The following is a 25,522-nucleotide window of genomic DNA, read 5'->3' as shown; positions in this document are numbered from 1 at the left end:
GTCACCCCTCCTAGGAGCTCCACCGCCCCATATGTCACCCCTCCTAGGAGCTCCACCGCCCCATATGTCACCCCTCCTAGGAGCTCCACCTCCAAAATTTCACCCCTCCTAGGAGCTCCACCCCCAACATGTCATCCATCCTAGGAGCTCCACCCCCAACATGTCATCCATCCTAGGAGCTCCACCCCCAACATGTCATCCCTCCTAGGAGCTCCAACCCCCAATATGTCACCCCTCCTAGGAGCTCCGCCCCCCAATGTCACCCCTCCTAGGAGCTCCGCCCCAATATGTCACCACTCCTAGGAGCTCCAACCCCCAATATGTCACCCCTCCTAGGAGCTCCAACCCCCAGTATGTCACCCCTCCTAGGAGCTCCAACCCCCAGTATGTCACCCCTCCTAGGACCTCCACCGCCCCATATGTCACCCCTCCTAGGAGCTCCACCTCCAATATGTCACCCCTCCTAGGAGCTCCACCTCCAAAATTTCACCCCTCCTAGGAGCTCCACCCCCCAATGTCACCTCTCCTAGGAGCTCCGCCCCCAATATGTCACCCCTCCTAGGAGCTCCACCCCCCAATATGTCACCCCTCCTAGGAGCTCCACCACCCCCTAATATGCCACCCCTCCTAGGTGCTCCACCCCCAACATGTCATCCATCCTAGGAGCTCCACCCCCAACATGTCATCCCTCCTAGGAGCTCCACCCCCCAATATGTCACCCCTCCTAGGAGCTCCACCCCCAACATGTCATCCCTCCTAGGAGCTCCAACCCCCAATATGTCACCCCTCCTAGGAGCTCCACCGCCCCATATGTCACCCCTCCTAGGAGCTCCACCTCCAAAATTTCACCCCTCCTAGGAGCTCCACCCCCAACATGTCATCCCTCCTAGGAGTTCCACCCCCAACATGTCACCCCTCCTAGGAGCTCCACCACCCCCTAATATGCCACCCCTCCTAGGTGCTCCCAGGGTGGCGCCCCCTTACCCTCAGGTCAGTCAGGGAACCGCACCTAGGATAAGTAGTCGCCGGAGAGGCTGCCCTGTCACTTACTGGTTATTGGGGCACTCTGCAGTGAGGGCGGTATATATATATCACCAGTCCAAGGCCGGGAATATATATACCCTATAAGCAAGCAGGTGAGTATGATTTGACAGCCGCCGACACCCTGGGACAATGACTAGAATATAAGTTGAGAGGGGCACTTTCAGCCTACAAAAATGGGCTGAAAATCTAACTCGAGTATATACGGTGCATGTGTATGTGTGTGTGTGTGTGTGTATGTGTGTGTATATAAATATATATATATATCTCTATCTCTATCTATCATAAACCTCCGGTCCGTCGCTGCCAGGATCCCCCAATAACCCCAGAATGGTATGCTGCCACCAGTTTCTCGTTACATATAAGCCTGGTTCGTTATGAAGCTTAAATCGGGTCAGAGACCAACCCCAGGTAGCGTAAAAAAACTAGCCGGACTCATGGATGTGGGAAATTAGGTTTCGAGATAAAAGAGCAGCTCAAAATTAATTGATATTTCAATTGCGGAAAGCCGCACTAGATGATATAAATATATACAGAGATTACAGCCAGAAGTACAGATAAAGGGAGAGTACAGGCTGGGGATAGCAGTTAGCTGTATGGGTCACGTTACCGTGTCTTATAGCATGTGGGCCCAGGGAAGCGCTCGAGTCCACAGGTACTTAGTTCCTGGTCCGTCTCCACATGCGACATGACATGGCTTCCATGGCAGAACAATGACACTGGCTAAAGGTGTGCAGCCAGCTTTTAACCCTTCGCTCGCCTACTCCCATATTTGCCACCGCCCCTCTGGGTTGGACTGAATTCTCCTCCCTTGACCTCCTACCTGAAATAATTCCCAATATCTGGGATGGGTCATAACTTCCCAGGGGGAGGTCCAAACAGGACGACTGGTGTCTCAATGGGTTCGATGGGGCTGGACCGATATGGAGAGTCCAAACTTGGGTCGGCTTAGAGATTCTGGAGAGCCGGTCTCGATAGCTCAGGATCCGGAACAGCTAGAGAGGTATGAGATGCGGGGGTGCGTGCATGGGGCTCCCAGGGTTCTGGTGGTATATTGGACTTAACCCTGAGATGCACGGTACTTCAATAATTCATTTCTAGATGTTGGTGCCAAAGAGCCTAGAGTATTCTAGCTCTGCTCCTCCTGGCTTCATTAACATGTGGCGTCTAATTCTCTGGCCATTTGGCAAAGCGCTGCTCTTTTGGGAACTGTGTACTTTTCCCAAGGGTGGAGGCCACATTTCAGGAGTGGACAGAGATCTCCTGACTCTATGGGGACTGAATTCATAAATCCAAAATGGAGTCTCCCTCGTCCCTCACACCCTCCTAAGAGCTCCCCCACACCCCAGTGTCAATCCTCGTAAACTCAGCAACCAGCCAATATGTCACCTTCCCCCAGGAGCTCCACCATACCCCAATATGTCACCCTTGATAAAAAAAAATCCACTGCCCCATTTTGTCACCCCTCGTAGGAGCTCTGCCACTCCCAATGTGAGACCCCTCATAGGACATTTGTGCTCTACTTCTAATGGCTAATGATTTCAATTTTGTGTTCACAGTGAATCTGCCGTCACCACACGCTCTGTACGCAAGACTGCTGGTGAGTGTCCCCCTAATGTATATAGTATATACCCAGGAGGACGGTGGGGAGGAACGGACACTTGTAGTCCTGTCCTGTAGTGATGTATATAGTATATACCCAGGAGGACGGTGAGGAGGAGCGGACACTTCTAGTCCTGTCCTGTAGTGATGTATACTGTATATACCCAGGAGGGCGGTGAGGAGGAGCGGACACTTCTAGTCCTGTCCTGTAGTGATGTATACTGTATATACCCAGGAGGGCGGTGAGGAGGAGCGGACACTTCTAGTCCTGTCCTGTAGTGATGTGTATAGTATATACCCAGGAGGATGGTGAGGAGGAGCGGACACTTCTAGTCCTGTCCTGTAGTGATGTGTATAGTATATACCCAGGAGGATGGTGAGGAGGAGCAGACACTTCTAGTCCTGTCCTGTGGTGATGTATATAGTATATACCCAGGAGGGCGGTGAGGAGGAGCGGACACTTCTAGTCCTGTCCTGTAGTGATGTATATAGTATATACCCAGGAGGACGGTGAGGAGGAGCGGACACTTCTAGTCCTGTCCTGTAGTGATGTATATAGTATATACCCAGGAGGACGGTGAGGAGCGGACACTTCTAGTCCTGTCCTGTAGTGATGTATATAGTATATACCCAGGAGGACGGTGAGGAGGAGCGGACACTTCTAGTCCTGTCCTGTAGTGATGCATATAGTATATACCCAGGAGGACGGTGAGGAGGAGCGGACACTTCTAGTCCTGTCCTGTAGTGATGTATATAGTATATACCCAGGAGGACGGTGAGGAGGAGCGGACACTTGTAGTCCTGTCCTGTAGTGATGTATATAGTATATACCCAGGAGGACGGTGAGGAGGAGCGGACACTTCTAGTCCTGTCCTGTAGTGATGTGTATAGTATATACCCAGGAGGATGGTGAGGAGGAGCGGACACTTCTAGTCCTGTCCTGTAGTGATGTATATAGTATATACCCAGGAGGGCGGTGAGGAGGAGCGGACACTTCTAGTCCTGTCCTGTAGTGATGTATACTGTATATACCCAGGAGGGCGGTGAGGAGGAGCGGACACTTCTAGTCCTGTCCTGTAGTGATGTATATAGTATATACCCAGGAGGACGGTGAGGAGGAGCGGACACTTCTAGTCCTGTCCTGTAGTGATGTGTATAGTATATACCCAGGAGGATGGTGAGGAGGAGCAGACACTTCTAGTCCTGTCCTGTGGTGATGTATATAGTATATACCCAGGAGGGCGGTGAGGAGGAGCGGACACTTCTAGTCCTGTCCTGTAGTGATGTATATAGTATATACCCAGGAGGACGGTGAGGAGGAGCGGACACTTCTAGTCCTGTCCTGTAGTGATGTATATAGTATATACCCAGGAGGACGGTGAGGAGCGGACACTTCTAGTCCTGTCCTGTAGTGATGTATATAGTATATACCCAGGAGGATGGTGAGGAGGAGCAGACACTTCTAGTCCTGTCCTGTAGTGATGTATATAGTATATACCCAGGAGGATAGTGAGGAGGAGCGGACACTTCTAGTCCTGTCCTGTAGTGATGTATATAGTATATACCCAGGAGGACGGTGAGGAGGAGCGGACACTTCTAGTCCTGTCCTGTAGTGATGTATATAGTATATACCCAGGAGGACGGTGAGGAGGAGCCCACACTTCTAGTCCTGTCCTGTAGTGATGTATATAGTATATACCCAGGAGGACGGTGAGGAGGAGCGGACACTTCTAGTCCTGTCCTGTAGTGATGTATATAGTATATACCCAGGAGGACGGTGAGGAGGAGCGGACACTTCTAGTCCTGTCCTGTAGTGATGTATATAGTATATACCCAGGAGGACGGTGAGGAGGAGCGGACACTTCTAGTCCTGTCCTGTAGTGATGTATACAGTATATACCCAGGAGGATGGTGAGGAGGAGCGGACACTTCTAGTCCTGTCCTGTAGTGATGTATATAGTATATACCCAGGAGGACGGTGAGGAGGAGCGGACACTTCTAGTCCTGTCCTGTAGTGATGTGTATAGTATATACCCAGGAGGACGGTGAGGAGGAGCGGACACTTCTAGTCCTGTCCTGTAGTGATGTATATAGTATATACCCAGGAGGACGGTGAGGAGGAGCGGACACTTCTAGTCCTGTCCTGTAGTGATGTGTATAGTATATACCCAGGAGGATGGTGAGGAGGAGCGGACATTTCTAGTCCTGTCCTGTAGTGATGTATATAGTATATACCCAGGAGGATGGTGAGGAGGAGCAGACACTTCTAGTCCTGTCCTGTAGTGATGTATATAGTATATACCCAGGAGGATAGTGAGGAGGAGCGGACACTTCTAGTCCTGTCCTGTAGTGATGTATACAGTATATACCCAGGAGGATGGTGAGGAGGAGCGGACACTTCTAGTCCTGTCCTGTAGTGATGTATATAGTATATACCCAGGAGGACGGTGAGGAGGAGCGGACACTTCTAGTCCTGTCCTGTAGTGATGTATATAGTATATACCCAGGAGGACGGTGAGGAGGAGCGGACACTTCTAGTCCTGTCCTGTAGTGATGTATATAGTATATACCCAGGAGGACGGTGAGGAGGAGCGGACACTTCTAGTCCTGTCCTGTAGTGATGTATATAGTATATACCCAGGAGGACGGTGAGGAGGAGCGGACACTTCTAGTCCTGTAGTGATGTATATAGTATATACACAGGAGGATGGTGAGGAGGAGCGGACACTTCTAGTCCTGTCCTGTAGTGATGTATATAGTATATACCCAGGAGGATGGTGAGGAGGAGCGGACACTTCTAGTCCTGTCCTGTAGTGATGTATATAGTATATACCCAGGAGGGCGGTGAGGAGGAGCGGACACTTCTAGTCCTGTCCTGTAGTGATGTATATAGTATATACCCAGGAGGACGGTGAGGAGGAGCGGACACTTCTAGTCCTGTCCTGTAGTGATGTATATAGTATATACCCAGGAGGACGGTGAGGAGGAGCCCACACTTCTAGTCCTGTCCTGTAGTGATGTATATAGTATATACCCAGGAGGACGGTGAGGAGGAGCGGACACTTCTAGTCCTGTCCTGTAGTGATGTATATAGTATATACCCAGGAGGACGGTGAGGAGGAGCGGACACTTCTAGTCCTGTCCTGTAGTGATGTATACAGTATATACCCAGGAGGATGGTGAGGAGGAGCGGACACTTCTAGTCCTGTCCTGTAGTGATGTATATAGTATATACCCAGGAGGACGGTGAGGAGGAGCGGACACTTCTAGTCCTGTCCTGTAGTGATGTGTATAGTATATACCCAGGAGGACGGTGAGGAGGAGCGGACACTTCTAGTCCTGTCCTGTAGTGATGTGTATAGTATATACCCAGGAGGACGGTGAGGAGGAGCGGACACTTCTAGTCCTGCCCTGTAGTGATGTATATAGTATATACCCAGGAGGACGGTGAGGAGGAGCGGACACTTCTAGTCCTGTCCTGTAGTGATGTATATAGTATATACCCAGGAGGACGGTGAGGAGGAGCGGACACTTCTAGTCCTGTCCTGTAGTGATGTATATAGTATATACCCAGGAGGACGGTGAGGAGGAGCGGACACTTCTAGTCCTGTCCTGTAGTGATGTATATAGTATATACCCAGGAGGACGGTGAGGAGGAGCGGACCCTTCTAGTCCTGTCCTGTAGTGATGTATATAGTATATACCCAGGAGGATGGTGAGGAGGAGCGGACACTTCTAGTCCTGTCCTGTAGTGATGTATATAGTATATACCCAGGAGGACGGTGAGGAGGAGCGGACACTTCTAGTCCTGTCCTGTAGTGATGTATACAGTATATACCCAGGAGGATGGTGAGGAGGAGCGGACACTTCTAGTCCTGTCCTGTAGTGATGTATATAGTATATACCCAGGAGGACGGTGAGGAGGAGCGGACACTTCTAGTCCTGTCCTGTAGTGATGTATATAGTATATACCCAGGAGGACGGTGAGGAGGAGCGGACACTTCTAGTCCTGTCCTGTAGTGATGTATATAGTATATACCCAGGAGGACGGTGAGGAGGAGCGGACACTTCTAGTCCTGTCCTGTAGTGATGTATATAGTATATACCCAGGAGGATGGCGACGAGGAGCGGACACTTCTAGTCCTGTCCTGTAGTGATGTATACAGTATATACCCAGGAGGATGGTGAGGAGGAGCGGACACTTCTAGTCCTGTCCTGCAGTGATGTATATAGTATATACCCCTGGAGGATGGTGAGGAGGAGCGGACACTTCTAGTCCTGTCCTGTAGTGATGTATATAGTATATACCCAGGAGGACGGTGAGGAGGAGCGGACACTTCTAGTCCTGTCCTGTAGTGATGTATATAGTATATACCCAGGAGGACGGTGAGGAGGAGCGGACACTTCTAGTCCTGTCCTGTAGTGATGTATATAGTATATACCCAGGAGGATGGTGAGGAGGAGCTGACACTTCTAGTCCTGTCCTGTAGTGATGTATACAGTATATACCCAGGAGGACAGTGAGGAGGAGCGGACACTTCTAGTCCTGTCCTGCAGTGATGTATATAGTATATAACCAGGAGGACGGTGAGGAGGAGCGGACACTTCTAGTCCTGTCCTGTAGTGATGTATATAGTATATACCCAGGAGGACGGTGAGGAGGAGCGGACACTTCTAGTCCTGTCCTGTAGTGATGTATACAGTATATACCCAGGAGGACGGTGAGGAGGAGCGGACACTTCTAGTCCTGTCCTGTAGTGATGTATATAGTATATACCCAGGAGGATGGTGAGGAGGAGCGGACACTTCAAGTTCTGTAGTGATGTATATAGTATATACCCAGGAGGATGGTAAGGAGGAGCGGACACTTCTAGTCCTGTCCTGTAGTGATGTATACAGTATATACCCAGGAGGACGGTGAGGAGGAGCGGACACTTCTAGTCCTGTCCTGTAGTGATGTATATAGTATATACCCAGGAGGACGGTGAGGAGGAGCGGACACTTCTAGTCCTGTCCTGTAGTGATGTATATAGTATATACCCAGGAGGATGGCGACGAGGAGCGGACACTTCTAGTCCTGTCCTGTAGTGATGTATACAGTATATACCCAGGAGGACGGTGAGGAGGAGCGAACACTTCTAGTTCTGTAGTGATGTGTATAGTATATACCCAGGAGGATAGTGAGGAGGAGCGGACACTTCTAGTCCTGTCCTGTAGTGATGTATATAGTATATACCCAGGAGGACGGTGAGGAGGAGCGGACACTTCTAGTCCTGTCCTGTAGTGATGTGTATAGTATATACCCAGGAGGATGGTGAGGAGGAGCGGACACTTCTAGTCCTGTCCTGTAGTGATGTATATAGTATATACCCAGGAGGACGGTGAGGAGGAGCGGACACTTCTAGTCCTGTCCTGTAGTGATGTGTATAGTATACACCCAGGAGGATGGTGAGGAAGAGCGGACACTTCTAGTCCTGTCCTGTAGTGATGTATATAGTATATACCCAGGAGGACGGTGAGGAGGAGCGGACACTTCTAGTCCTGTCCTGTAGTGATGTATATAGTATATACCCAGGAGGACGGTGAGGAGGAGCGGACACTTCTAGTCCTGTCCTGTAGTGATGTATATAGTATATACCCAGGAGGATGGTGAGGAGGAGCGGACACTTCTAGTCCTGTCCTGTAGTGATGTATATAGTATATACCCAGGAGGACGGTGAGGAGGAGCGGACACTTCTAGTCCTGTAGTGATGTATATAGTATATACCCAGGAGGACGGTGAGGAGGAGCGGACACTTCTAGTCCTGTCCTGTAGTGATGTATATAGTATATACCCAGGAGGACGGTGAGGAGGAGCGGACACTTCTAGTCCTGTCCTGTAGTGATGTATATAGTATATACCCAGGAGGACGGTGAGGAGGAGCGGACACTTCTAGTCCTGTCCTGTAGTGATGTATATAGTATATACCCAGGAGGACGGTGAGGAGGAGCGGACACTTCTAGTCCTGTCCTGTAGTGATGTATATAGTATATACCCAGGAGGACGGTGAGGAGGAGCGGACACTTCTAGTCCTGTCCTGTAGTGATGTATATAGTATATACCCAGGAGGATGGTGAGGAGGAGCGGACACTTCTAGTCCTGTCCTGTAGTGATGTATATAGTATATACCCAGGAGGACGGTGAGGAGGAGCCCACACTTCTAGTCCTGTCCTGTAGTGATGTATATAGTATATACCCAGGAGGACGGTGAGGAGGAGCGGACACTTCTAGTCCTGTCCTGTAGTGATGTATATAGTATATACCCAGGAGGACGGTGAGGAGGAGCGGACACTTCTAGTCCTGTCCTGTAGTGATGTATATAGTATATACCCAGGAGGACGGTGAGGAGGAGCGGACACTTCTAGTCCTGTCCTGTAGTGATGTATATAGTATATACCCAGGAGGATGGTGAGGAGGAGCGGACACTTCTAGTCCTGTCCTGTAGTGATGTATATAGTATATACCCAGGAGGACGGTGAGGAGGAGCGGACACTTCTAGTCCTGTCCTGTAGTGATGTATATAGTATATACCCAGGAGGATGGTGAGGAGGAGCGGACACTTCTAGTCCTGTCCTGTAGTGATGTATATAGTATATACCCTGGAGGACGGTGAGGAGGAGCGGACACTTCTAGTCCTGTCCTGTAGTGATGTATATAGTATATACCCAGGAGGACGGTGAGGAGGAGCGGACACTTCTAGTCCTGTCCTGTAGTGATGTATATAGTATATACCCAGGAGGACGGTGAGGGGGAGCGGACACTTCTAGTCCTGTCCTGCAGTGATGTATATAGTATATACCCAGGAGGACGGTGAGGAGGAGCGGACACTTCTAGTCCTGTCCTGCAGTGATGTATATAGTATATACCCAGGAGGATGGTGAGGAGGAGCGGACACTTCTAGTCCTGTCCTGTAGTGATGTATATAGTATATACCCAGGAGGATAGTGAGGAGGAGCGGACACTTCTAGTCCTGTCCTGTAGTGATGTATATAGTATATACCCAGGAGGACGGTGAGGAGGAGCGGACACTTCTAGTCCTGTCCTGTAGTGATGTATATAGTATATACCCAGGAGGACGGTGAGGAGGAGCCCACACTTCTAGTCCTGTCCTGTAGTGATGTATATAGTATATACCCAGGAGGACGGTGAGGAGGAGCGGACACTTCTAGTCCTGTCCTGTAGTGATGTATATAGTATATACCCAGGAGGACGGTGAGGAGGAGCGGACACTTCTAGTCCTGTCCTGCAGTGATGTATATAGTATATACCCAGGAGGACGGTGAGGAGGAGCGGACACTTCTAGTCCTGTCCTGTAGTGATGTATATAGTATATACCCAGAAGGACAGTGAGGAGGAGCGGACACTTCTAGTCCTGTAGTGATGTGTATAGTATATACCCAGGAGGACGGTGAGGAGGAGCGGACACTTCTAGTCCTGTCCTGTAGTGATGTATATAGTATATACCCAGGAGGACGGTGAGGAGGAGCGGAAACTTCTAGTCCTGTCCTGTAGTGATGTATACTGTATATACCCAGGAGGACGGTGAGGAGGAGCGGACACTTCTAGTCCTGTCCTGTAGTGATGTATATAGTATATACCCAGGAGGACGGTGAGGAGGAGCGGACACTTCTAGTCCCGTTCTGTAGTGATGTATACAGTATATACCCAGGAGGACGGTGAGGAGGAGCGGACACTTCTAGTCCTGTCCTGTAGTGATGTATATAGTATATACCCAGAAGGACGGTGAGGAGGAGCGGACACTTCTAGTCCTGTCCTGTAGTGATGTATATAGTATATACCCAGGAGGACGGTGAGGAGGAGAGGACACTTCTAGTCCTGTCCTGTAGTGATGTATATAGTATATACCCAGGAGGACGGTGAGGAGGAGCGGACACTTCTAGTCCTGTCCTATAGTGATGTATATAGTATATACCCAGGAGGATGGTGAGGAGGAGCGGACACTTCTAGTCCTGTCCTGTAGTGATGTATATAGTATATACCCTGGAGGATGGTGAGGAGGAGCAGACACTTCTAGTCCTGTCCTGTAGTGATGTATATAGTATATACCCAGGAGGACGGTGAGGAGGAGCGGACACTTCTAGTCCTGTCCTGTAGTGATGTATATAGTATATACCCAGGAGGACGGTGAGGAGGAGCGGACACTTCTAGTCCTGTCCTGTAGTGATGTATATAGTATATACCCAGGAGGACGGTGAGGAGGAGCGGACACTTCTAGTCCTGTCCTGTAGTGATGTATATAGTATATACCCAGGAGGATGGTGAGGAGGAGCGGACACTTCTAGTCCTGTCCTGTAGTGATGTATATAGTATATACCCAGGAGGATGGTGAGGAGGAGCGGACACTTCTAGTCCTGTCCTGTAGTGATGTATATAGTATATACCCAGGAGGACGGTGAGGAGGAGCGGACACTTCTAGTCCTGTCCTGTAGTGATGTATATAGTATATACCCAGGAGGACGGTGAGGAGGAGCGGACACTTCTAGTCCTGTCCTGTAGTGATGTATATAGTATATACCCAGGAGGACGGTGAGGAGGAGCGGACACTTCTAGTCCTGTCCTGTAGTGATGTATATAGTATATACCCAGGAGGATGGTGAGGAGCGGACACTTCTAGTCCTGTCCTGTAGTGATGTATATAGTATATACCCAGGAGGACGGTGAGGAGGAGCGGACACTTCTAGTTCTGTAGTGATGTATATAGTATATACCCAGGAGGACGGTGAGGAGGAGCGGACACTTCTAGTCCTGTCCTGTAGTGATGTATATAGTATATACCCAGGAGGATGGTGAGGAGGAGCGGACACTTCTAGTCCTGTCCTGTAGTGATGTATATAGTATATACCCAGGAGGACGGTGAGGAGGAGCGGACACTTCTAGTTCTGTAGTGATGTATATAGTATATACCCAGGAGGACGGTGAGGAGGAGCGGACACTTCTAGTCCTGTCCTGTAGTGATGTATATAGTATATACCCAGGAGGATGGTGAGGAGGAGCGGACACTTCTAGTCCTGTCCTGTAGTGATGTATATAGTATATACCCAGGAGGACGGTGAGGAGGAGCGGACACTTCTAGTCCTGTCCTGTAGTGATGTATATAGTATATACCCAGGAGGACGGTGAGGAGGAGCGGACACTTCTAGTCCTGTCCTGTAGTGATGTATATAGTATATACCCAGGAGGACGGTGAGGAGGAGCGGACACTTCTAGTCCTGTCCTGTAGTGATGTATATAGTATATACCCAGGAGGACGGTGAGGAGGAGCGGACACTTCTAGTCCTGTAGTGATGTATATAGTATATACCCAGGAGGACGGTGAGGAGGAGCGGACACTTCTAGTCCTGTCCTGTAGTGATGTATATAGTATATACCCAGGAGGACAGTGAGGAGGAGCGGACATTTCTAGTCCCGTTCTGTAGTGATGTATATAGTATATACCCAGGAGGACGGTGAGGAGGAGCGGACACTTCTAGTCCTGTCCTGTAGTGATGTAAACAGTATATACCCAGGAGGATGGTGAGGAGGAGCGGACACTTCTAGTCCTGTCCTGTAGTGATGTATATAGTATATACCCAGGAGGACGGTGAGGAGGAGCGGACACTTCTAGTCCTGTCCTGTAGTGATGTATATAGTATATACCCAGGAGGACGGTGAGGAGGAGCGGACACTTCTAGTCCTGTAGTGATGTATATAGTATATACCCAGGAGGACGGTGAGGAGGAGCGGACACTTCTAGTCCTGTCCTGTAGTGATGTGTATAGTATATACCCAGGAGGATGGTGAGGAGGAGCGGACACTTCTAGTCCTGTCCTGTAGTGATGTATATAGTATATACCCAGGAGGACGGTGAGAAGGAGCCCACACTTCTAGTCCTGTCCTGTAGTGATGTATATAGTATATACCCAGGAGGACGGTGAGGAGGAGCGGACACTTCTAGTCCTGTCCTGTAGTGATGTATATAGTATATACCCAGGAGGACGGTGAGGAGGAGCGGACACTTCTAGTCCTGTCCTGTAGTGATGTATATAGTATATACCCAGGAGGACGGTGAGGAGGAGCGGACACTTCTAGTCCTGTAGTGATGTGTATAGTATATACCCAGGAGGGCGGTGAGGAGGAGCGGACACTTCTAGTCCTGTCCTGTAGTGATGTATATAGTATATACCCAGGAGGACGGTGAGGAGGAGCGGACACTTCTAGTCCTGTCCTGTAGTGATGTATATAGTATATACCCAGGAGGATGGTGAGGAGGAGCGGACACTTCTAGTCCTGTCCTGTAGTGATGTATATAGTATATACCCAGGAGGATAGTGAGGAGGAGCAGACACTTCTAGTCCTGTCCTGTAGTGATGTATATAGTATATACCCAGGAGGACGGTGAGGAGGAGCAGACACTTCTAGTCCTGTCCTGTAGTGATGTATATAGTATATACCCAGGAGGATGGCGAGGAGGAGCGGACCCTTCTAGTCCTGTCCTGTAGTGATGTATATAGTATATACCCAGGAGGACGGTGAGGAGGAGCGGACACTTCTAGTCCTGTCCTGTAGTGATGTATATAGTATATACCCAGGAGGACGGTGAGGAGGAGCGGACACTTCTAGTCCTGTCCTGTAGTGATGTATATAGTATATACCCAGGAGGACGGTGAGGAGGAGCGGACACTTCTAGTCCTGTCCTGTAGTGATGTATATAGTATATACCCAGGGGGATGGTGAGGAGGAGAGGACACTTCTAGTCCTGTCCTGTAGTGATGTATATAGTATATACCCAGGAGGACGGTGAGGAGGAGCGGACACTTCTAGTCCTGTCCTGTAGTGATGTATATAGTATATACCCAGGAGGACGGTGAGGAGGAGCGGACACTTCTAGTCCTGTAGTGATGTATATAGTATATACCCAGGAGGACGGTGAGGAGGAGCGGACACTTCTAGTCCTGTCCTGTAGTGATGTATATAGTATATACCCAGGGGGATGGTGAGGAGGAGAGGACACTTCTAGTCCTGTCCTGTAGTGATGTATATAGTATATACCCAGGAGGATGGTGAGGAGGAGCGGACACTTCTAGTCCTGTCCTGTAGTGATGTGTATAGTATATACCCAGGAGGATAGTGAGGAGCGGACACTTCTAGTCCTGTCCTGTAGTGATGTATACAGTATATACTCAGGAGGACGGTGAGGAGGAGCGGACACTTCTAGTCCTGTCCTGTAGTGATGTATATAGTGTATACCCAGGAGGATGGTGAGGAGGAGCGGACACTTCTAGTCCTGTCCTGTAGTGATGTATATAGTATATACCCAGGAGGATGGTGAGGAGGAGCGGACACTTCTAGTCCTGTCCTGTAGTGATGTATATAGTATATACCCAGGAGGATGGTGAGGAGGAGTGGACACTTCTAGTCCTGTCCTGTAGTGATGTATATAGTATATACCCAGGGGGATGGTGAGGAGGAGAGGACACTTCTAGTCCTGTCCTGTAGTGATGTATATAGTATATACCCAGGAGGACGGTGAGGAGGAGCGGACACTTCTAGTCCTGTCCTGTAGTGATGTATATAGTATATACCCAGGAGGACGGTGAGGAGAGGACACTTCTAGTCCCGTTCTGTAGTGATGTATATAGTATATACCCAGGAGGACGGTGAGGAGGAGCGGACACTTCTAGTCCTGTCCTGTAGTGATGTATATAGTATATACCCAGGAGGACGGTGAGGAGGAGCGGACACTTCTAGTCCTGTCCTGTAGTGATGTATATAGTATATACCCAGGAGGACGGTGAGGAGAGGACACTTCTAGTCCCGTTCTGTAGTGATGTATATAGTATATACTGTAGTATGGTGTGACGGTTGGGTGGTTTCCTTTGTTAGGTGGTGTCGGCGTCTCTGGACCTTGATGACGGGAGGACCGCTGCTGCTCTTCGCCTTCTGTCTGTTCTGCAGATTAACATCCACCCCAGTATCGGGCAGTGCTGGGAGCAGGAGATTCCGCCGCTGCTTCAGTTCCTGGAGGGTGAGGGCCTTTATTATTATTATTATTATTATTATTATTATTATTATTATTATTATTTTCTGTGTCTTCTATCTATATCTGTGTATGAATATATTGTATGTATAATAGTGCATATGTTTGAGCCCCGGCGGCTGTGTGACCCACATGCGAGGATCTCTTGCCTGTGACAGATCATATACAGTTCTTATCTCCAGGAGACACATGACCATCTAATGCTGGGTGGGAAATTCAACCACATGTTTAACATAGAGGAAGTGCGCAAATTGCATATAGATAAGAAGTGACCAAACTAATTAAAGCTCCCTTTGAAGCTGTGACTACCTGTGGTGATCCGATTGTTAAAACAGGGTTTCTATTGTGAGATGCACTTTTTTTTTCCCCCCCCCAAAATGTTGGTGGAAAATGGGGGTGTCTCTTATAATTGGAATATAGATCTTACCAGCTCTGGTGGAGGAGGGAAGAGTGGAGCGTTGCTGCAGGCCTCCAGGCTCCACAGATGGAGATGTAGGCACCAAGATCTCGGGAGATGAGATCTCAGCGCCAGGATCTCCATTGGCGCATGCACCGCCCCCGGCAGCCATTTTCCTGGAGTCCACCACATAGTAAACCATAGAAGTGCGGGGGCTCACAAAATGTCGGCGGAGTTCCCGCACCACTGAACACCCGCAGCTTCGCACATTCGAACACCCCTTTCTCTGGGGTCCGCAGCGACCGGGGGACCCCACTTCATTGCAGCTACAACCCCCAGTTAGCAATAAGATGCATGGATTGTTAGAAGCACCACCATTTCATTAAAAAAATAAATTCTATTTTTCTCCCCAAAATTTGGGCTTTGTCTTGTTATCCGGTGCTTCTTATAAACCACAAAATACGATAGGTGCTGATAAATAATAATAAAAAAAGATGGAAATTATGTTAAATGGCGGAAGGTGCATCGCCATGTGGAGTTGCTCCACATTTATCAGACGTACTTCTTGGGGATTGCTTCTATCCTCTGAGCTCTGTGGGCATGGTTGTGACATCAGGTTTAGTAACTTTCTTTCCAGGATGTCCCTCCTGACTGCACCACCTCCAGGAGGTAGTCCTTCGTATCCTTGATAGGGACAGGAACACAGAAGTAGCCCGTCCCCACCACCACCCTTCAGTGTTTTTCCTGTCTCTATCAGGGACAGACGCAGAAGCGGAGCTCAGTAGTGTGAAAAGTAAGAGCATACCTAACAGCCGCGCCAATGTTCCCTCCGGGCGTCGGAGTCCTGTCGAGCAGAGAGAACATCTCTATACCTTTCTAGAGGGTTCTGGGGCTGCGGAGGCCCTGTCCGGTGGGCAGGCTCCTGATTCATGCTGAAACCCAAAAGAGGTTCCTCAGCATCCGGTCGAGCTGGGCGCTCTTGGGGTCTGCCGTTTCCCTCCCCATGTGGCTCTGGGCAGCCGCTGCTGTTCCGGCTTTGCGCATCTTCGGGCCGGCGGCGCGCTCACCTGAGTACGTCCGGCGCACCGCGTCATCAGTGGACGCGCCGGTGACGCGGCTTCCGGGGGTGTGTCCGCAAGGCACCCAGATCAAGCTGGGAGCATGGCGCCGGATACAGACTTTTCTACTGTGGCGGGCGTGCGTTCCGGTGGAGTGTGCGTAGTACGGCCAGGAGGATGGGCTTGGGAGGATGACGATTCCGATGTCCTGAAGCCGGGTAAGGCTGGCTACTGAAAGGATGGACCGCTGACAGCACCTGACTTGGTACGGAGAGTGCTAGCCGTTCTGACGTCCAGTCCTTAGAGCCATCCGTGGACCATGTGAGTAAGGCGTAGTAAGGGTCTGTTAGCTGGGGCCTTCTTCATATATTGTCTTTTAGGACAAAGACTCCTAGACGGTCCACCTCAGCGGCCAAAAGGAATGCTAACAGATGTTCTATATGTAATGCCAGATTCCCAGAGAGCTACCATAAGAAGCTCTGTGAAGGATGTAGTTCCAAATTATTTAAGGAAGAGCAGACCTCTCTACTGGCCAGTATAAAGACCGTGATTAGGGAGGAGGTACACATGACCGTTTCTGCCCTAATGCCGTTCCAATCACCTCATCCTAAGAGACCCAGATGGAAGGAAGGAGAGGTATCTGGCTATTCTGACCCGGACTCTGGAGAAGGCGAGGGTTCCTCAGTAGTGCTTCCGGAAGAACGGAAAAGATGTTTTCCTCTGAAAATATGGACTTGCTCCTGCAAGCCATTAGGGGCACCATGGAGATTGATGACTCCATTGAACCTCTGACGGTCCAGGATGAAATGTTTGGGGGCTTGAGAACCCGTAGAAACATAACAGCAATGATACTGACAGAGTGGGAGGGCGTGGGGAAAAAGCTGGCGTACCCAAGCCTTTTTAAGTACCATCTCCTTTTGATCCAGAAGAGACCAAGGTATTGGAAACCGTGCCAAAAATTGACATGCCTGTAGCAAGGGTCTCTAAGAAGACTGCTATTCTCTTCGAGGACTCCTCTGGCCTTAAGGATCTGATGACAAAAGATTGGAGGACCTCCTTAAGAAGGTCAGGGAATCTTCTGCAGGGATTATGAAAACAAACATGGCAGCCACCTCGGTAGCAAAGTCTGAGTCTATGGGTGGATCAAGTGGAGAGTCATATTAAAAACAAGACTCCCAGGGAAGAAATCCTGAAATCGCTACCTATGCTGGAAAATGTTGACCGATTTCATGGCATACACTTCAGCAGAGTCAGTCCGGGTTAGAGAGTGCCTATACCATGTACCTATCTATACCTCGCACCAAAAATACCTCAAGTTTGCGATAAAGAATAGGGAAGGTGCAGCATTTCCGGTTTCACAATAAATTGCTTCACCCAACCACTAACCACGAGTGGAGAAAAAGTTTAGGTGTTATTCATATTCTCTGAAAAAAGGCCAAGAAAGCAAAAATTCTGCCGGTTTTTGTAAACTTCTGAGCACAACTGTATTTGTGTATAATATGTGTGTGTGTGTGTGTATAATATTCACTGCTCAAAAAAATAAAAGGAACACTAAACTCCCACATCCTAGACCTCACTGAATGAAATATTCCAGTTGTAAATCTTTATTCATTACATAGTGGAATGTGTTGAGAACAATAAAACCCAAAAATGATCAACGTAAATCACAACTAATATCCCACGGAGGTCTGGAGTTGGAATGATGCTCAAAATAAAAGCGGAAAATGAAGTTACAGGCTGATCCAACTTCAGTGGAAATGCCTCAAGACAAGGAAATGATGCTCAGTAGTGTGTGTGGCCTCCACGTGCCTGTATGACCTCCCTACAATGCCTGGGCTTGCTCCTGATGTGGCGGCAGATCGTCTCCTGAGGGATCTCCTCCCAGACCTGGACTAAAGCATCCGCCAACTCCTGGACAGTCTGTGGTGCAACGTGACGTTGGTGGATGGTGCGAGACATGATGTCCCAGATGTGTTCAATCGGATTCAGGTCTGGGGAACGGGCGGCCAGTCCATAGCTTCAATGCCTTCATCTTGCAGGAACTGCTGACACACTCCAGCCACATGAGGTCTGGCATTGTCCTGTATTAGGAGGAACCCAGGGCCAACGCACCAGCATATGGTCTCACAAGGGGTCTGAGGATCTCATCTCGGTACCTAATGGCAGTCAGGCTACCTCTGGTGAGCACATGTAGGGCTGTGCGGCCCCCAAAGAAATGCCACCCCACACCATTACTGACACACTGCCAAACCGGTCATGCTGAAGGATGTTGCAGGCAGCAGATCGCTCTCCACGGCGTCTCCAGACTGTGTGCCATGTGCCACATGTGCTCTGTGTGAACCTGCTTTCATCTGTGAAGAGCACAGGGCGCCAGTGGCGAATTTGCCAATCCTGGTGTTCTGTGGCAAATGCCAAGCGTCCTGCACGGTGTTGGGCTGTGAGCACAACCCCCATCTGTGGACGTCAGGCTCTCAGACCATCCTCATGGAGTCGGTTTCTAACCGTTTGTGCAGACACGTGCACATTTGTGGCCTGCTGGAGGTTATTTTGCAGGGCTCTGCCAGTGCTCCTCCTGTTCCTCCTTGCACAAAGGCGGAGGTAGCGGTCCTGCTGCTGGGTTGTTGCCCTCCTACGGCCCCCTCCACGTCTTCTGGTGTACTGGCCTGTCTCCTGGTAGTGCCTCCAGCCTCTGGACACTACGCTGACAGACACAACAAACCTTCTTGCCACAGCTCACATTGATGTGCCATCCTGGATGAGCTGCACTACCTGAGCCACTTGTGTGGGTTGTAGAGTCCGTCTCATGCTACCACGAGTGTGAAAGCACAACCAACATTCAAAAGTGACCAAACCATCAGCCAGAAAGCATTGTACTGAGATGTGGTCTGTGGTCCCCACCTGCAGAACCTCCTTTATTGAGGGGGTCTTGATAATTGCCAATAATTTCCATCTGTTGTCTATTGCATTTGCATAACAGCATGTGAAATTGATTGTCAATCAGTGTTGTTCCTAAGTGGACAGTTTGGTTTCACAGAAGTTTGATTTACTTGGAGTTATATTCTGTTGTTTAAGTGTTAAGTAACGGGCACACGTGATCACTCGATTGCTGCTGGCATCGGAACAAGATGCCAGGGAGTGCAGAGACTGTAAGTAGGATGGTTTTCTGATGGGGGCCATGCTTACCAGGATAGGGTTAAGGAGCCATGTATACCAGGATAGGGATGAGGGGCCATGTATACCAGGATAGGGATGAGGAGACATGTATACCAGGATAGTGATGAGGAGCCATACATACCAGGATAGGGATGAGGGGCCATGTATACCAGGATAGGGATGAGGAGCCATGTATACCAGGATAGGGATGAGGAGCCATGTATACCAGGATAGGGATGAGGAGCCATGTATACCAGGATAGGGATGAGGAGCCATGTATACCAGGATAGGGATGAGGGGTCATGTATACCAGGATAGTGATGAGGAGACATGTATACCAGGATAGTGATGAGGAGCCATACATATCAGGATAGGGATGAGGGGGCCATGTATACCAGGATAGGGATGAGGAGCCATGTATACCAGGATAGGGATGAGGAGCCATGTATACCAGGATAGGGATGAGGAGCCATGTATACCAGGATAGTGATGAGGGGGCATGTATACCAGGATAGGGATGAGGGGCCATGTATACCAGGATAGGGATGAGGGGCCATGTATACCAGGATAGGGATGAGGGGCCATGTATACCAGGATAGGGATGAGGAGCCATGTATACCAGGATAGGGATGAGGGGCCATGTATACCAGGATAGGGATGAGGGGCCATGTATACCAGGATAGGGATGAGGGGCCATGTATACCAGGATAGGGATGAGGGGTCATGTATACCAGGATAGTGATGAGGAGCCATGTATACCAGGATAGTGATGAGGGGCCATGTATACCAGGATAGGGATGAGGAGCCATGTATACCAGGATAGTGATGAGGGGGCCATGTATACCAGGATAGTGATGAGGGGGCATGTATACCAGGATAGGGATGAGGGGCCATATATACCAGGATAGGGATGAGGAGCCATGTATACCAGGATAGGGATAAGGAGCCATGTATACCAGGATAGTGATGAGGGGGCCATGTATACCAGGATAGGGATGATGAGCCATGTATACCAGGATAGGGATGAGGAGCCATGTATACCAGGATAGGGATGAGGAGCCATGTATACCAGGATAGGGATGAGGAGCCATGTATAACAGGCTAGGGATAGGGGAGCCATGTATACCAGGATAGGGATAGGGGAGCCATGTATACCAGGATAGTGATGAGGGGGCCATGTATACCAGGATAGGGATGAGGAGCCATGTATACCAGGATAGGGATGAGGGGGCCATGTATACCAGGATAGGGATGAGGGGGCCATGTATACCAGGATAGGGATGAGGGGGCCATGTATACCAGTATAGGGATGAGGGGCCATGTATACCAGGATAGGGATGAGGAGCCATGTATACCAGGATAGGGATGAGGGGGCCATGTATACCAGTATAGGGATGAGGGGCCATGTATACCAGGATAGGGATAGGGGAGCCATGTATACCAGGATAGGGATGAGGAGCCATGTATACCAGGATAGGGATGAGGGGCCATGTATACCAGGATAGGGATGAGGGGCCATGTATACCAGGATAGGTGTTATGACCCCAATGGCAGAGGGTCTCAGGAATAAATACCAAGTCTGCAAACACAAAAAAAACAGCTCATAGGGCAGTGGTAACTGGGCTGACCATATATCTAATCCTAGCACCACAAATAGAAGTAGCCGGGGAACGTGCCTACGTTTGTTCTAGACGTCTCGCGCCAGCCGAAGAACTAACTAACCCTAGAAGGGAAAAGAAAGACCTTTCTTGCCTCCAGAGAAAAGACCCCAAAAGTTGGATACAAGCCCCCAACAAATAATAACGGTGAGGTAAGAGGAAAAGACAAACATAAGAATGAGCTAGGTATTTAGCAACGAGAGGCCCACTAGCTAATAGCAGAATATAGTAAGATGACTTATATGGTCAGCAAAAACCCTATTAAAATTTCCACGCTGGATATTCAAGAACCCCCGAACCGTCTAACGGCCGGGGGGAGAACACCAGCCCCCTAGAGCTTCCAGCAAAGTCAGGAATCACATTTAGTACAAGCTGGACAAAAATAGTAGCAAAGCAAGTAAATCAAAAAACAAAGAAGCAAGACTTAGCTTAATTTTGCAAGAGCCAGGACCAGCAGACAGGAGCAACAGAAGGATCTGATTACAACGATGCCAGGCACTGGACTAAGGATCCAAGAAGTTAATATAGCGACACCCCTGGACTAACGACCCAGGTGAGTGCCAAACTGAAGAAAGACAATCCCAGAGTCATATCACTAGTAACCACAAGAGGGAGCCAAAAAGTCTAATTCACAACAGATAGGGATGAGAAGCCATGTATACCAGGATAGGGATGAGGGGCCATGTATACCAGGATAGGGATAAGGGGCCATGTATACCAGGATAGGGACGAGGGGCCATGTATACCAGGATAGTGATGAGGAGACATGTATACCAGGATAGGGATGAGGGGCCATGTATACCAGGATAGTGATGAGGAGACATGTATACCAGGATAGTGATGAGGAGCCATACATATCAGGATAGGGATGAGGGGCCATGTATACCAGGATAGGGATGAGGGGCCATGTATACCAGGATAGTGATGAGGGGCCATGTATACCAGGATAGGGATGAGGGGCCATGTATACCAGGATAGGGATGAGGAGCCATGTATACCAGGATAGGGATGAGGAGCCATGTATACCAGGATAGGGATGAGGAGCCATGTATACCAGGATAGGGATAAGGGAGCCATGTATACCAGGATAGGGATGAGGAGCCATGTATACCAGGATAGGGATGAGGAGCCATGTATACCAGGATAGGGATAAGGGAGCCATGTATACCAGGATAGGGATGAGGAGCCATGTATAACAGGCTAGGGATAGGGGAGCCATGTATACCAGGATAGAAATAGGGGAGCCATGTATACCAGGATAGTGATGAGGGGGCCATGTATACCAGGATAGGGATGAGGAGCCATGTATACCAGGATAGGGATGAGGGGGCCATGTATACCAGGATAGGGATGAGGAGCCGTGTATACCAGGATAGGGATGAGGGGGCCGTGTATACCAGTATAGGGATGAGGGGCCATGTATACCAGGATAGGGATGAGGAGCCATGTATACCAGGATAGGGATGAGGGGGCCATGTATACCAGTATAGGGATGAGGGGCCATGTATACCAGGATAGGGATAGGGGAGCCATGTATACCAGGATAGGGATGAGGAGCCATGTATACCAGGATAGGGATGAGGGGCCATGTATACCAGGATAGGGATGAGGGGCCATGTATACCAGGATAGGTGTTATGACCCCAATGGCAGAGGGTCTCAGGAATAAATACCAAGTCTGCAAACACAAAAAAAACAGCTCATAGGGCAGTGGTAACTGGGCTGACCATATATCTAATCCTAGCACCACAAATAGAAGTAGCCGGGGAACGTGCCTACGTTTGTTCTAGACGTCTCGCGCCAGCCGAAGAACTAACTAACCCTAGAAGGGAAAAGAAAGACCTTTCTTGCCTCCAGAGAAAAGACCCCAAAAGTTGGATACAAGCCCCCAACAAATAATAACGGTGAGGTAAGAGGAAAAGACAAACATAAGAATGAGCTAGGTATTTAGCAACGAGAGGCCCACTAGCTAATAGCAGAATATAGTAAGATGACTTATATGGTCAGCAAAAAACCCTATTAAAATTTCCACGCTGGATATTCAAGAACCCCCGAACCGTCTAACGGCCGGGGGGAGAACACCAGCCCCCTAGAGCTTCCAGCAAGGTCAGAAATCACATTTAGTACAAGCTGGACAAAAATAGTAGCAAAGCAAGTAACTCAAAAAACAAAGAAGCAAGACTTAGCTTAATTTTGCAAGAGCCAGGACCAGCAGACAGGAGCAACAGAAGGATCTGATTACAACGATGCCAGGCACTGGACTAAGGATCCAGGAAGTTAATATAGCGACACCCCTGGACTAACGACCCAGGTGAGTGCCAAACTGAAGAAAGACAATCCCAGAGTCATATCACTAGTAACCATAAGAGGGAGCCAAAAAGTCTAATTCACAACAGATAGGGATGAGAAGCCATGTATACCAGGATAGGGATGAGGGGCCATGTATACCAGGATAGGGATGAGGGGCCATGTATACCAGGATAGGGACGAGGGGCCATGTATACCAGGATAGGGATAAGGAGCCATGTATACCAGGATAGGGATGAGGGGCCATGTATACCAGGATAGGGATGAGGAGCCATGTATACCAGGATAGGGATGAGGAGCCATGTATACCAGGATAGGGATGAGAAGCCATGTATACCAGGATAGGGATAAGGAGCCATGTATACCAGGATAGGGATGAGGGGCCATGTATACCAGGATAGGGATGAGGGGCCATGTATACCAGGATAGGGATGAGGAGCCATGTATACCAGGATGGGGATGAGGAGCCATGTATACCAGGATAGGGATGAGGGGCCATGCTTACCAAGATAGGGATGAGGGGCCATGCTTACCAGGATAGGGATGAGGGGCCATGTATACCAGGATAGGGATGAGGGGCCATGTATACCAGGATAGGGATGAGGGGCCACGTATACCAGGATGGGAATGAGGGGCCACGTATACCAGGATGTGAAGGAGGAGCCACGTATACCAGGATGTGAAGGAGGAGCCACGTATGCCAGGATAGGGATAAGGGGCCACGTATACCAGGAAGGGGATGAGGGGCCACGTATACCAGGATGGGGATGAGGGGCCATGTATACCAGGATGGGGAGGAGGAGCCACGTATACCAGGATGGGGAGGAGGAGCCACGTATACCAGGATGGGGATGAGGAGCCACGTATAACAGGATAGGGATGAGGAGCCACGTATACCAGGATGTGAAGGAGGAGCCACGTATACCAGGATGTGAAGGAGGTGCCACATATGCCAGGATGGGGATGAGGGGCCACGTATACCAGGATGGGGATGAGGGGCCACGTATACCAGGATGGGGATGAGGGGCCATGCATACCCGACTTATACTCTAGTGAGTATGTTTCCACAGTTTTTCGTGGCAATATTTGGTGCCTCGGCTTACTCGTGGGTCTTATACTCTAGTATATACGGTGTTTGTGTATATTATATATTAGTGTGTACATGTATCTATATTATCTATTTGGTGTATACTTCTGTTATTATTGCATTGATCGTATTCGCAGCGCACACACGACGGTCGCACACACGACGGTCGCACACGACTGCGTCTTTGATAGATCGTTAGTTTTCCTGTGATCTCGGTCTCGCAGATTTCAGACTTTCTTCACTTTTTCTTTGTGTCCTGATCGGCAGATTGTGGATCTGATGATTGAACTCTTGTATTTGTAGAATCCCCGGAGAAACTTCTGCATCAGACTGTGTGGGAGGAGCGCTTACTGAAGGTAGGGGGCGGGGCGGGAGCGCTTACTGAAGGTAGGGGGCGGGGCGGGAGCGCTTACTGAAGGTAGGGGGCGGGGCGGGAGCGCTTACTGAAGGTAGGGGGCGGGGCGGGAGCGCTTACTGAAGGTAGGGGGCGGGGCGGGAGCGCTTACTGAAGGTAGGGGGCGGGGCGGGAGCGCTTACTGAAGGTAGGGGGCGGGGCGGGAGGGCTTACTGAAGGTAGGGGGCGGGGCGGGAGGGCTTACTGAAGGTAGGGGGCGGGGCGGGAGGGCTTACTGAAGGTAGGGGGCGGAGCGGGAGCGCTTACTGAAGGTAGGGGGCGGAGCGGGAGCGCTTACTGAAGGTAGGGGGCGGGGCGGGAGGGCTTACTGAAGGTAGGGGGCGGGGCGGGAGGGCTTACTGAAGGTAGGGGGCGGAACGGGAGCGCTTACTGAAGGTAGGGGGCGGGGCGGGAGCGCTTACTGAAGGTGCGGGGCGGGAGCGCTTACTGAAGGTAGGGGGCGGGGCGGGAGGGCTTACTGAAGGTAGGGGGCGGGGCGGGAGCGCTTACTGAAGGTAGGGGGCGGGGCGGGAGCGCTTACTGAAGGTAGGGGGCGGGGCGGGAGGGCTTACTGAAGGGCGGGGCGGGAGCGCTTACTGAAGGTAGGGGGCGGGGCGGGAGCGCTTACTGAAGGTAGGGGGCGGGGCGGGAGCGCTTACTGAAGGTAGGGGGCGGGGCGGGAGCGCTTACTGAAGGTAGGGGGCGGAACGGGAGCGCTTACTGAAGGTAGGGGGCGGGGCGGGAGGGGT

At 50.1% G+C, this 25,522-nt stretch overlaps 1 protein-coding gene across 3 annotated transcripts in view; it reads left to right on the top strand.

The window, feature by feature from the left end:
• MROH1 (maestro heat like repeat family member 1) overlaps window positions 1-25,522 on the top strand; it is a 190,050-nt gene that overhangs the window by 46,256 nt on the left and 118,272 nt on the right. For all 3 annotated transcript variants that reach the window (XM_077271559.1, XM_077271557.1, XM_077271558.1), the window contains exons 16-18: window positions 2,601-2,641; window positions 14,567-14,708; window positions 24,683-24,735. In XM_077271559.1, the coding sequence (XP_077127674.1) occupies window positions 2,601-2,641; window positions 14,567-14,708; window positions 24,683-24,735 (236 nt within the window). The remainder of the gene's footprint in view (window positions 1-2,600; window positions 2,642-14,566; window positions 14,709-24,682; window positions 24,736-25,522) is intronic.

The sequence above is a fragment of the Ranitomeya variabilis genome, chromosome 6 (assembly GCF_051348905.1).
Source record: "Ranitomeya variabilis isolate aRanVar5 chromosome 6, aRanVar5.hap1, whole genome shotgun sequence".
NCBI classification, from domain to species: Eukaryota; Metazoa; Chordata; class Amphibia; order Anura; family Dendrobatidae; genus Ranitomeya; species Ranitomeya variabilis.
This window is presented reverse-complemented; position numbering and strand designations above follow the sequence as displayed.